General features: G+C 44.8%; 1 protein-coding gene across 1 annotated transcript in view; it reads right to left on the bottom strand.

Annotated features, from left to right (window-relative positions):
• Positions 1–13,795, bottom strand: part of RGS12 (regulator of G protein signaling 12) — a 294,613-nt gene that overhangs the window by 96,583 nt on the left and 184,235 nt on the right. Inside the window, 1 exon segment of the mRNA XM_038745771.1 lies at positions 2,521–2,690. Within this exon segment, the coding sequence (XP_038601699.1) occupies positions 2,521–2,690 (170 nt within the window).

The following is a 13,795-nucleotide window of genomic DNA, read 5'->3' as shown; positions in this document are numbered from 1 at the left end:
GGACTCACAGTCTTCATCCCCATTTTACAGATGAGGTAACTGAGGCACGGTGAAATTAAGTGGCTTGCCCAGGGTCACACAGCAGACAAGTGGCAGAGCCGGGATTAGAACCCACGACCTCTGACTCCCAAGCCGGGGTTCTTGCCACTGAGCCACGCTCTTCTCTGGTGAGTAGGGTGGCATTAATAACAACAATAATAATAATAACTGTGGTATTTGTTAAGCACTTACTACATGTCAGGCACTGTATGTGAGAAGCAGCGTGGCTTGGTGGAAAAAGTCCAGCCTTGGGAATTAGAGGTCATGGGTTCGAATCCCGGCTCTGCCACTTGTTAGCTATGTGACTTTGGGGAACTCACTTCACTTCCCCGGGCCTCGGTTCCCTCATCTGTAAAATGGTCATTAAGACTGTGAACCCCACGTGGGACAAACGGTTAACCTTGTATCTACCACAGCGCTTAGAACAGTGCTCAGCACAGAGAAAGCGTTTACCAAATACCATCATCATCATTACTATTATTATTACTACTAAGCGCCGGGGTGAATGCGAGCAAATCAGGTTGGTCACAGTCCCTGTCCCACATGGGGCTCAAAGTCTCAATCCCCATTTTACCGAAGAGGTCACTGAGGCAGAGAAAAGGGAAGTGACTTGCCCAAGGTCACACAGCAGACAAGTGCAGTTGTGGTTCAGTGGCAAGAGCTCGGGCTTTCGAGTCAGACGTCAGGGGTTCGAATCCCGCTTCACCGCTTGTCACCTGTGTGACCTTGGGCAAGTCACTTCACTCCTCTGGGCCTCAGTTACCTCCTCTGTAAAATGGGGATTGAGACCGTGAGCCCCACGTGGGACAACCTGATCACCTTGTAAATTGCCCAGCGCTTAGTACAGTGCTTTGCACATAGTAAGCACTTAATAAATGCCATCATCATTATTATTATTATTATTATAAGTGGCAGAGCCAGGATTAGAACCCAGGTCCTTCCGACTCCCACGCCTGTCCAGGGAAGAAAAGCTGTGAGCCCGTTGTTGGGTAAGGGCCGTCTCTATCTGTTGTCGATTTTTACTTCCCAAGTGCTTAGTACAGTGCTCTGCACACAGTACGCGCTCAATAAATACGATTGAATGAAGGAATGAATTCCTTCTCTCCCCCTCGTCCCCCCTCCATCCCCCCATCTTACCTCCTTCCCTTCCCCACAGCACCTGTATATATGTTTGTACATATTTATTACTCTATTTATTTATTCTACTTGTACATATCAATTCTATTTATTTTATTTTGTGAGTATGTTTGGTTTTGTTCTCTGTCTCCCCCTTTTAGACTGTGATCCCACTGTTGGGTAGGGACTGTCTCTCTATGTTGCCAACTTGTACTTCCCTTCCCCACAGCACCTGTATATATGTATATATGTTTGTACATATTCATTACTCTATTTATTTATTTATTTTACTTGTACATATCAATTCTATTTATTTTATTTTGTGAGTATGTTTGGTTTTGTTCTCTGTCTCCCCCTTTGAGACCGTGAGCCCACTGTTGGGTAGGGACTGTCTCTCTATGTTGCCAACTTGTACTTCCCTTCCCCACAGCACCTGTATATATGTATATATGTTTGTACATATTTATTACTCTATTTATTTATTTATTTTACTTGTACATATCAATTCTATTTATTTTATTTTGTGAGTATGTTTGGTTTTGTTCTCTGTCTCCCCCTTTTAGACCGTGAGCCCACTGTTGGGTAGGGACTGTCTCTCTATGTTACCAACTTGTACTTCCCTTCCCCACAGCACCTGTATATATGTATATATGTTTGTACATATTTATTACTCTATTTATTTATTTATTTTACTTGTACATATCAATTCTATTTATTTTATTTTGTGAGTATGTTTGGTTTTGTTCTCTGTCTCCCCCTTCTAGACCGTGAGCCCACTGTTGGGTAGGGACTGTCTCTCTATGTTGCCAACTTGTACTTTCCTTCCCCACAGCACCTGTATATATGTATATATGTTTGTACATATTTATTACTCTACTTATTTATTTATTTCACCTGTACATATCAATTCTATTTATTTTATTTTGTGAGTATGTTTGGTTTTGTTCTCTGTCTCCCCCTTTTAGACCGTGAGCCCACTGTTGGGTAGGGACTGTCTCTCTATGTTGCCAACTTGTACTTCCCTTCCCCACAGCACCTGTATATATGTATATATGTTTGAACATATTTATTACTCTATTTATTTATTTATTTTACTTGTACATATCAATTCTATTTATTTTATTTTGTGAGTATGTTTGGTTTTGTTCTCTGTCTCCCGCTTTTAGACTGTGAGCCCACTGTTGGGTAGGGACTGTCTATGTTGCCAACTTGGACTTCCCAAGCGCTCAGTCCAGTGCTCCGCACACAGTAAGCGTTCAATAAATACGATTGATGATGATGGTGATGATGAATGAAAAGCGAGGGAGATTCTGCCGGTCTGCTTGGCCGTCCCGGGCCCCCGCCACCTCCCTCTTCCTCACTTACGGAAAAGTATCTGACGCCGGCGGGATCTTGCAGGAGCCGCTCGAAGGAGACGGCCCAGCTGGCGACCCTTCTTTCCCGGAGCCTCCGGCAACTCTGCACGCTCGGGAGACTGGCATTGCTGCTCAAACTGTTGCTGCTCACCCGGTCTTTCAAATCGGAGCTGTTCAACTCTGTTGGACGGAGGCGCGGAGAAGGAAAAGGACACAATGAATTCCTCGCCCTTCACCCATTCGGCCCGACTGTTGACGGTAATAATCACCGCGGTACTTGCTAAGCGCTTTTATGTGCCGGGCACTGTAATAATCATAATAATGGCATTTATTAAGCGCTTACTATGTTCTAAGCGCTGGGGAGGTTCCAAGGTGATCAGGTTGTCCCACGGGGGGCTCACAGTCTTCATCCCCATTTTACAGATGAGGGAACTGAGGCCCAGAGAAGTGAGGTGACTTGCCCAAAGTCACCCAGCTGACAATTGGTGGAGCTGGGATTTAATAATAATAATAATAATAATGATGATGGCATTTATTAAGCGCTTACTATGGGCAAAGCACTGTTCTACGCGCTGGGGTAGATACAAGGTAATCAAGTTGTCCCACGTGGGGCTCACAGACTTAATCCCCATTTTCCAGATGAGGTAACTGAGGCCCAGAGAAGTGAAGTGACTTGCCCAAAGTCACACAGCTGACAAGCGGCGGAGCTGGGATTTGAACCCATGACCTCTGACTCCAAAGCCCGGGCTCTTTCCACTGAGTTACGCTGCTTCTCTAAGTGCTGTACTCACTGTACTATACTGTACTCTCACTGTACTAAGTGCTGGGGTGGAGAAGCAGTGTGGCACAGTGGAAAGAGCCTGGGCTTTGGAGTCAGAGGTCCGGGGTTCAAATCCCGGCTCCACCAACTGCCAGCTGTGTGACTTTGGGCCAGTCACTTCACTTCTCTAGGCCTCAGTTGCCTCATCTGGAAAATGGGGATTAAAACTGTGAGCCCACCATGGGACAACCTGATCACCTTGTAACCTCCCCAGAGCTTAGAATAGTGCTTTGCACACAGTAAGCCCTTAACAAATACCATCATCATCATCATCATTATTATTACAAGCAGATCAGGTTGGACGCGGTCCCCATCCCGCATGGGGCTCCCAGTTGCAATCCCCATTTTACAGATGAGGGAACTGAGGCACAGAGAAGTGTGCCTGAGAGAAGCAGTGTGGCTCAGTGGAAAGAGCACAGGCTTGGGAGGTCATGGGTTCTAATCCCGGCTCCGCCACTTGTCAGCTGGGTGACTTTGGGCCACTCACTTAACTTCTGTCTGCCTCAGTTCCCTCATCTGTAAAATGGGGATTAAGACGGTAAACCCCACGGGGGACAATCTGACGACCTTGTATCCCCCCCAGTGCTTAGAACGGTGCTTAGCACATAGTAAGCGCTTAACAAATATTATTATGATTATTATTAAGTGAAGTGACTTGCCCAAGGTCCCGCAGCAGACAAGTGGCAGGGCTGGATTAGAACCCATGACCTTCTGCTCTCAGGTCTGGAATGCAGACTTGGGGGGCACGGGGGCTGTCGACACATACAATCCTCCACTCCGGCCCAGGGTGGGAGGGGTGGGGGCCAATTCATTCATTCATTCAATCGTATTTATTGAGCGCTTACTGTGTGCAGAGCACTGTACAAAGCGCTTGGGAAGTGCAAGTCGGCAACATATAGAGACGGTCCCTACCCAACAACGGGCTCACAGTCTAGAAGGGGGAGACAGACAACAAAACAAAACAGGTGGACGGGTGTCAAGTCACCACAATAAATAAAAATAAAGCTAGATACACATCATTAACAAAGCTGATGGAAAGTCAACGGAGCGATGGATTGTGGGTACGGTGGTCTGGCCCAGGGGAACATCATCATCATCATCATCAATCGTATTTATTGAGCGCTTACTGTGTGCAGAGCACTGTACTAAGCGCTTGGGAAGTATAAGTTGGCAACATACAGAGACAGTCCCTACCCAACAGTGGGCTCACAGTCTAAAAGGAACAGGTTTATTGGCTCCAAAGACTCAGCCCAACCAGGAGAGATCGGGAAAACTCTCTACTCTAGCCACAGTGCCCAAAGTTTCCTTTGCACAGCTCCTTTAACCACCATTTTCATTCACTCAATTGTATTTATTGAGCGCTTCCTGGTGCAGAGCACTTTACTAAGCACTTGGGAGAGTACGATAGCACAATAAACAGTCACATTCCCTTCCCACGACGATCTTACACTCTACCAGACACGTTAGGCCTTGAGCTCCTCTTTGATGCTGAATTTACATATGACCAACTGTTCCCCCCCCCCAAAAAAATGGTATTTCATTCATTCAAACGTATTTATTGAGCACTTACTGTTCTCTGTCTCCCCCTTTTAGACTGTGAGCCCACTGTTGGGTAGGGACTGTCTCTATATGTTGCCAACTTGTACTTCCCAAGCGCTTAGTACAGTGTTCTGCACACAGTAAGCGCTCAATAAATACGACTGATTGATTGATTGATTGATTGCACAGCACTGGGCTAAGCTCTTGGAAAGTACAGTTCAGAAATAAAGAGAGACAATCCCTGCCCACACCGGGCTTACATTTGTAAGTGCTTACTATGTGTCAGGCACTGTACTAAGTGCTGGAGCACACACAGCTAACCGGGTTGGACACAGTCCACGTTCCACGTGGAGCTCGCCGTCTTAATCCCCATTTCAGATGAGGGATCTGTGGCACAGAGAACTGAAGTGACTTACCCAAGGTCACACGGCAGACAAGTGGAGGAGCCGGAATTAGAACCCATGTTCATTCATTCATTCAATCGTATTTATTGAGCGCTTACTGTGTGCAGAGCACTGTACTAAGCGCTTGGGAAGTACAAGTCGGCAACATATAGAGACGGTCCCTACCCAACAACGGGCTCACAGTCTTGAAGGGGGAGACAGACAACAAAACAATTGTTCTTCTAACTCCCAGGCCAGACCTCTAACCACTATGCAATGCTGCTTCTCTGTTTTTTTTAATGCTGATTTTACATTTAAACCATCTCATCTTTCCTTTTGCCAAAGCTTTCCCCAACTTATCCTTTGAAATCCTTATCCTTTGCCCGTCTGCTTGTTTTGTTTTGTTATCTGTCTTCCCCTTCTAGACTGTGAGCCCGTTGTTGGGTAGGGACTGTCTCTATTTGTTGCCGAATTGTACTTTCCAGTGCTCTGCACACAGGAAGTGCACAATAAATACGATTGAATGGAATGAATGAATGTAAGCTCCTGGAGGATAAAGAACCGTGTCTAACTTCATCTGTGTAAATTTATCTCCATCGCTTAGTCTGGTGCTCTGTCAACATAATAAGAGCAAACACTAGTACTACAACTAAAAAAAAAAAAAGAAATACAAATCAGTACTTTATCGAGTTGGGCTGTCTTCATGGAACAAACAATAATAATAATGATGGTATTTGTTAAGCGCTTACTATGTGCCAAGCATTGTCCAAGGTTGGAGCAGAGACATGGTAATCAGGTTGTCCTGCGTGGGGCTCACAGTCTTCACCCCCATTTTACAGATGGGGTAACTGAGGCACAGAGAAATTAGGTGACTTGCCCAAGGTCCCACAGCAGAAGAGTGGAGGAGCCGGGATTAGAACCCACAACCTTTCACTCCCAAGCCCGAGCTCTTCCCACTGAACCACACTGCTTTGTGGAAATGAAGCCGATCACTGCTCAACTTTCCACTTCCTCGGGCTGGGCCTCACCCAATTGGACACGTATCTACTTCCCTTCCATGAGGTAATTTCTACTCTATTAAAAGTTTTCCCGCCAAACATCTCCCCATTTTCTGCTAAATGAGGCATTCCCAGGTAGATCAGAAAACACATACTCATTAGTTATCCCTAGATCGGGATTTCCGAACATCTCTACCTCCAGATTCATGGACAATCAAGGGCAGGTTCCTCAATTTGTGGAAAATCAACGTGGCAAAACTAGATAAAACTTAGCTTTGCCAAGCCCAGCCTTTCCCTTTAGACTCTAAGCTCCTTGAGGGCAGGGGAAATATCTTCCAAATGCACCGTACACTTCCAGCAGCTTAATACAGTGCTCTGCACACAGTGAGCACTCAATAAATACCACTGATTGACTATCCTTAAAGACCCTTACTTAAGACACTTTTGCCCAGCACAATTTCATTCATCTTTACTTAATAAAACACGTCAAAGTGTGGAAATTGAGCTCCCTATGGAATGTTATATTCTTTAATTAAGTCTATTTTATTATAAATCAGTTATCTCTAGATTATCAATCTTATGTTCTTACTTTTTTAAAGAAAATCATCACCATTTAGAATGGTCATGTTTAATTTTGGGGATTGAAAGCCCATAATGGAACTTCTAAAGTTCCTAAAGATCTATTTTAATGCCTGGCTGTAGCAATTACTGAACTAGCATATGGGATTTTAATCAACTTCTTTACAATCCCCCAAATCAAACAATCATTCAAAGCTATTTAAAAAATCATATATCATAATGATAATAATAATAATGGCATTTATTAAGTGCTTACTATGTGCAAAGCACTGTTCTAAGCACTGGGGAAGTTGCAAGGTGATCAGGTTGTCCCACGGGGGGCTCACAGTCTTAATCCCCATTTTACAGATGAGGGAACTGAGGCCCAGAGAAGTGAAGTGACTTGCCCAAAGTCACACAGCTGACAGTTGGTGGCGCCGGGATTTGAACCCATGACCTCTGACTCCAAAGCCCGGGCTCTTACCACTGAGCCACGCTGCTTCTCCAGCCACGCTGCTTCTCTATATCATAAGTGTTTTAAGAATAAACTGCTTAGAGTCAACACTCCTGGCTCCCGAAAGCCGCTATGTGTGATTAAATATTGTGTTTCTCTCCATCAGGATAAATCCTGAAATTCAGGTGGCCTGCAAGAAACCCCTGTACATATTTACCCCAAATCCCTTTGTCTAATGATTCAACAACAGAAACCTGAACCTTTTCAAAGGAAGAGAAATATGGCAATTGTTTTTGAAAATACTTTGTTGTTTGTCTCCCTCATTAGATTCTTGTGCGTAGGGAATCATCATCATCATCATCATCAATCGTATTTATTGAGCGCTTACTATGTGCAGAGCACTGTACTAAGCGCTTGGGAAGTACAAATTGGCAACATATAGAGACAGTCCCTACCCAACATTGGGCTCACAGTCTAAAAGGGGGGGGGACAGTGTAAAAGGGAATGTGTGGCTTCAGTAAATACCACTGATGATGATAAAGATGATGATTCTCTAAGCTGCAGTTCCCTCAACTGTATAGTGGGGATTCAATAATAATAATAATCATCATCATCATCATAATAATAATAATAATAATAAATGTTGGCATTTGTTAAGCACTTACTATGTGCAAAGCACTTTTCTAAGCGCTGGGGGGGATGCAAAGTGATCAGGTTGTCCCACATGGGGCTCACAGTCTTAATCCTTATTTTACAGATGAGGTAACTGAGGCTCAGAGAAGTTAAGAAGCGCTTACTATGTGCAAAGCACTGTTCTAAGCGCTGGGGGGGATACAAAGTGATCAGGTTATCCCACGTGGGGCTCACAGTCTTAATCCTTATTTTACAGATGAGGTAACTGAGGCTCAGAGAAGTTAAGAAGCGCTTACTATGTGCAAAGCACTGCTCTAAGCGCTGGGGGGGAGACAAAGTGATCAGGTTGTCCCACGTGGGGCTCAGAGTCTTAATCCCCATTTTACAGATGAGGTGACTGAGGCTCAGAGAAGTTAAGTGACTCGCCCACTTCTGCTAAATGAGGCATTCCCAGGTAGATCAGAAAACACGTACTCATTAGCTATCCCTGGATCGGGATTTCCGAACATCTCTACCTCCAGATTCATGGACCATCAAGGGCAGGTTCCTCAATTTGTGGAAAATCAACGTGGCAAAACTAGATAAAACAGCAGATATGTGGCGGAGCCGGGATTCGAACCCATGACCTCTGACTCCAAAGCCCGTGCTCTTTCCACTGAGCCACGCTGCTTCAATACCTGTTCTCCCTCCAACTTATACGGTAAGCCCCGTGTGGGACCTGATTCATTTATTCAATCGTATTTATTGAGTGCTTACAGTGTGCAGAGCACTGTACTAAGCGCTTGGAAAGTACAATGCGGCAATAAAGAGAGACAATCCCTACCCACAATGGGCTCACGGTATAGGGAGGGAAGACAGACATCAAAACTAGTAAACAGGCATCAATATTACCAGGCACCTGATGATCTTCATTCATTCATTCAATCGTATTTATTGAGCACTTACTGTGTGCAGAACACTCTACTAAGCGCTAGGAAAATACAAATTGGTGAGAAATAGAGACGTTCCCTACCCAACAACGGGCTCACAGTCTAGAAGGGGGAGACAGACAACAAAACAAAACAAGTGGACAGGTGTCAATACCATCAGAATAAATAGAATTATAGCTGTATACACATCATTAATAAAATAGAGTAATAAATATATACAAATATACACAAGTGCTGTGAGGAGGGCAGAGGGAGGGAGGGGAGCAATAGGGAGGGGTGAGGGAGGAGGAGAGGAAAATGGGGGCTCAATCTGGGAAGGCCTCCTGGAGGAGGTGAGCTCTCAGGAGGGCTTGGAAGAGAGGAAGAAAGCTGGCTCGGCGGATGTGTGGAGGGACAGATCTTGTAAGCGCTTAGTACAGTGCTCTGCACACGGTAAGCGCTCAATAAATACGATTGATTGATCTTGTAATATACCGCAGTGCTTAGAACAGTTCTTGGCACACAGTAAGTGATTAACAAATACCACAGTTCTTATTATTAGTGAGAAGCAGCATGGACTAGTGGAAAGAGCCCAGGCCTGGGGGTTAGAAGGATCTGGGTTCTACTCCTGGCTCCACCACTTGTCCGCTATGTGACATTGGGCAAATCAATCAATCAATCAATCAATCGTATTAATTGAGCGCTTACTGTGTGCAGAGCACTGTACTAAGCACTTGGGAAGTACAAGTTGGCAACATATAGAGACAGTCCCTACCCAACAGTGGGCTCACAGTCTAAAATTACTTCACTTCTCTGTGCCTCAGTTACCTCACCTGTAAAATAGGGATGAAGACTGTGCGCCCCATGAGGGACAGTTTGTATCCAACCTTGTATTCATTCAATCGTATTTACTGAGTGTTTACTGTGTGCACAGCACTGTACTAAGCGCTTGTATCTATCTCAGTACTTAGTACAGTGCCTGGCACAGCATTTAGGTACATATAATAATAATGTTGGCATTTATTAAGCTCTTACTCTGTGCAAAGCACTGTTCTAAGCACTGGGGAGTTTACAAGGTGATAAGGTTCTCCCACAGGGGGCTCACAGTCATAATCCCCATTTTACAGATGAGGTAACTGAGGCACAGAGAAGTTAAGTGACTTGCCCAAAGTCACACAGCTGACAATTGGTGGAGCCGGGATTTGAACCCATGACCTCTGACTCCAAAGCCCGGGCTCTTTCCACTGAGCCAAGCTGCTTCTCATATCTATAATCCATTTATATTAATGTCTGTTCCCTGCCCTAGAAATACTACAATTATTTATTACCACAATTGCTTCTTCATTCTACATTTCCCATGTGTTGAATACGGGATACTGTATTAAGTGGATGTTCAATAAATGCTACCAAAGACACCAAGTTTGCAACGAGAAGCACCTTGGCTCAGTGGAAAGAGCACGGGCTTTGGAGTCAGAGGTCATGGGTTCAAATCCTGACTCCACCAATTGTCAGCTGTGTGACTATATGTTGCCAACTTGTACTTCCCAAGTGCTTAGTAAAGTGCTCTGCACTCAATAAATACGATTGAATGAATTAATGAATTTAACGTCTCTGGGCCTCAGTTCCCTCATCTGTAAAATGAGGATTCATTCATTCATTCAATCGTATTTATTGAGCGCTTACTGTGTGCAGAGCACTGTACTAAGCGCTTGGGAAGTACAAGTTGGCAACATATAGAGACGGTCCCTACCCAACAGTGGGCTCACAGTCTAGAAGGGGGAGACAGAGAACAAAACAAAACACATTAACAAAATAAAATAAGTAGAATAAATATGTACAAGTAAAATAAACAAATAGAGTCAGTTAAAAGTTATTTAACATCTTTTCCAGAAGGATTAAGACTGTGAGCCCCCTGTGGGACAACCTGATCATCTTGTAACCTCCCCACCACTTAGAACAGTGCTTTGCACATAGTAAGTGCTTAATAAATGCCATCACTATTATTATTATTATAACCTCGGCATTATCCTCGACTCCACTCTCTCATTCAACCCACAGCATGGCTTAGTGGAAAGAGCCCGGGCTTGGGAGTCAGCGGTCATGGGTTCTAATCCCGGATCCCCCACTGTCAGCTGTGTGAGCTTGGGCAAGTCACTTCACTTATCTGTGCCTCAGTGACCTCATCTGTAAAATGGGGAATAAGACTGTGAGCCCCATGTGGGATAACCTGATCACCTTGTAACTACCCCAGAGCTTAGAACAACGCTTGGTACATAGTAAGCCCTTAACAAATGCTGCCTTGTACTTTCCAAGCACTTAGTACAGTGCTCCGCACACAGTAAGTGCTCCATAAATACGACAATGAATGAATGAACAAATACCACCATCGTTATTATTATTATTCAATCCATCACTGAATCCCGTTGGTCCCACCTTCACAACATCGCTAAAATCCGCCCTTTCCTCTCCATCCAAACCGCTACCACATTAATACAATCACTCAGTCAAGCGCTTGTACTAATCAAGCGCTTAGTACAGTGCTCTGCACATAGTAAGCGCTCAATAAATACGATTGATGATGATGATAATCACTCACCCTAGCCCACCTGGATGACTGCATCAGCCTCCCTGCTGACCTCCCAGCCTCCTGTCTCTCCCCACTCCAGTTCATACTTCACTCTGTTGCCTGGATCATTTTTCTACAAAAATCATCATCATCATCATCATCAATCGTATTTATTGAGCGCTTACTGTGTGCAGAGCACTGTACTAAGCGCTCGGGAAGTACAAGTTGGCAACATATAGAGACAGTCCCTACCCAACAGTGGGCTCACAGTCTAAAAGGGGGAGACAGAGAACAAAACCAAACATACTAACAAAATAAAATAAATAGAACAGATATGTACAAGTAAAATAAATAAATAAATAAATATGTACAAACATATATACAAGGAGGGAAGGAGGAGGGAAGGAGGTAAGATGGGGGGATGGAGAGGGGGAGGAGGGGGAGAGGAAGGAAGGGGCTCAGTGTGGGAAGGCCTCCTGGAGGAGGTGAGCTCTCAGTAGGGCCTGGAAGGGAGGAAGAGAGCTAGATTGGTGGATGGGCAGAGGGAGGCCATTCCAGGCCTGGGGGATGACGTGGGCCGGGAATGCTCAGGACATGCAACCCCCCTTCTCAAGAACTTCCAGTGGTTTCCCATCCACCTTCGCATCCGACAAAAACTCCTCACCATTGGCTTTAAAGCCGTCCATCCCTTTGCTCCCTGTTACCTCACTCGGCCACGCTCCTATTACAACCCAGCCCACACACTCCGCTACTCAATCCATCAATCAATCGTATTTATTGAATGCTTACTGTGTGCAGAGCACTGTACTAAGCGCTAACGGCAACCTTCTCACTGAACCTCAATCTCGTCTATCTCGCCACCGACCTCTCGCCCACATTCCGCCTCTGGCCTGGAACTTTCATTCATTCATTCAATCGTATTTATTGAGCGCTTCCTGCGTGCAGAGCACTGGACTAAGAGCTTGGGAAGTACAAGTTGGCAACACAGAGAGACGGTCCCTACCCGACAACGGGCTCACGGTCTAGAAGGGGGAGACAGGCAACAAAACAAAACACGTGGACAGGTGTCAAGTCACCAGGATAAATAGAAATAAAGCTCGGTGCACATCATTAACAAAATAAATAGAATAGTAAATATGTACAAGTAAAATAAATAGAGTAATAAATCTGTACAAACATATATCAATCAATCAATCAATCGTATTTATTGAGCGTTTACAGTGTGCAGAGCACTGTACTAAGCGCTTAGGAAGTACAAGTTGGCAACATATAGAGACAGTCCCTACCCAACAGTGGGCTCACAGTCTAAAAGGGGGGGAGACAGAGAACAAAACCAAACATACTAACAAAATAAAATAAATAGAATAGATCTGTACAAGTAAAATAAATAAATAAATAAATAGAGTAATAAATATGTACACACATATATACATATATACAGGTGCTGTGGGGAAGGCAAGGAGGTAAGATGAGGGGATGGAGAGGGGGACGAGGGGGAGAGGAGGGAAGGGGCTCAGTCTGGGAAGGCCTCCTGGAGGAGGTGAGCTCTCAGTAAGGCCTTGAAGGGAGGAAGGTCATGGGTTCAAATCCCAGCTCTGCCAATTGTCAGCTGTGTGACTTTGGGCAAGTCACTTAACGTCTCTGGGCCTCAGTTAACCTCATCTGTAAAATGGGGATGAAGACTGTGAGCCCCCTGTGGGGCAACCTGATCAACCTTGTAACCGCCCCAGCGTTTAGCACAGTCCTTTGTACATAGAGTAAGAGCTTAATAAATAATATATACAGGTGCTGTGGGGAGGGGAAGGAGGTAGGGCAGGGGGGATGGGGAGGAAGAGAAGAAAAAGCGAATGACCTCTCTCCTCAAATCTGACAATGATTCTTCCCCCTTTCAAAACCTTACTGAAGGCCCACCTCCTCCAAGAAGCCTTCCCAGACTAAGTCCTCCTTTCCCCTTCTCCCACTCCCTTCTGCGTCGCCCTGACTTGCTCCCTTTACTCATTTCCCCTCCCAGCCCCACAGCATTTATGTACACATCTGTAATTTATTTATATTAATGTCTGTTCCCTGCCCTAGACTGAAAACTCCTTGTGGGCAGGGAATATGTCTTGTTTATGGCTATACTGTACTCTCAGCTTAGCACAATGCTCAATAAAGTGCTCAATAAATACAACTGAATGAACCAATGAAAGAACCTCTAATCCCAGCTCTGCCGCTTGGGCAAGTCGCTTCATTTCTCTGGGCCGCAGTTACTTCATCGGTAAAATGGGGATTAAAACTACGAGCCCCTTCGTAGGTCAGGGACTGTGTCTAACCTGACCACTTCGCATCTCCCCCAACGCTTAGTACAGTGTCTGGCACAAAGTAAGCACTTAACAAATACCATAAAAAAAAACAAAAAATAAATAAATAAAATTTTTTTAATTGTC

The sequence above is a fragment of the Tachyglossus aculeatus genome, chromosome 4, assembly GCF_015852505.1.
Source record: "Tachyglossus aculeatus isolate mTacAcu1 chromosome 4, mTacAcu1.pri, whole genome shotgun sequence".
Classification (NCBI taxonomy): domain Eukaryota; kingdom Metazoa; phylum Chordata; class Mammalia; order Monotremata; family Tachyglossidae; genus Tachyglossus; species Tachyglossus aculeatus.
This window is presented reverse-complemented; position numbering and strand designations above follow the sequence as displayed.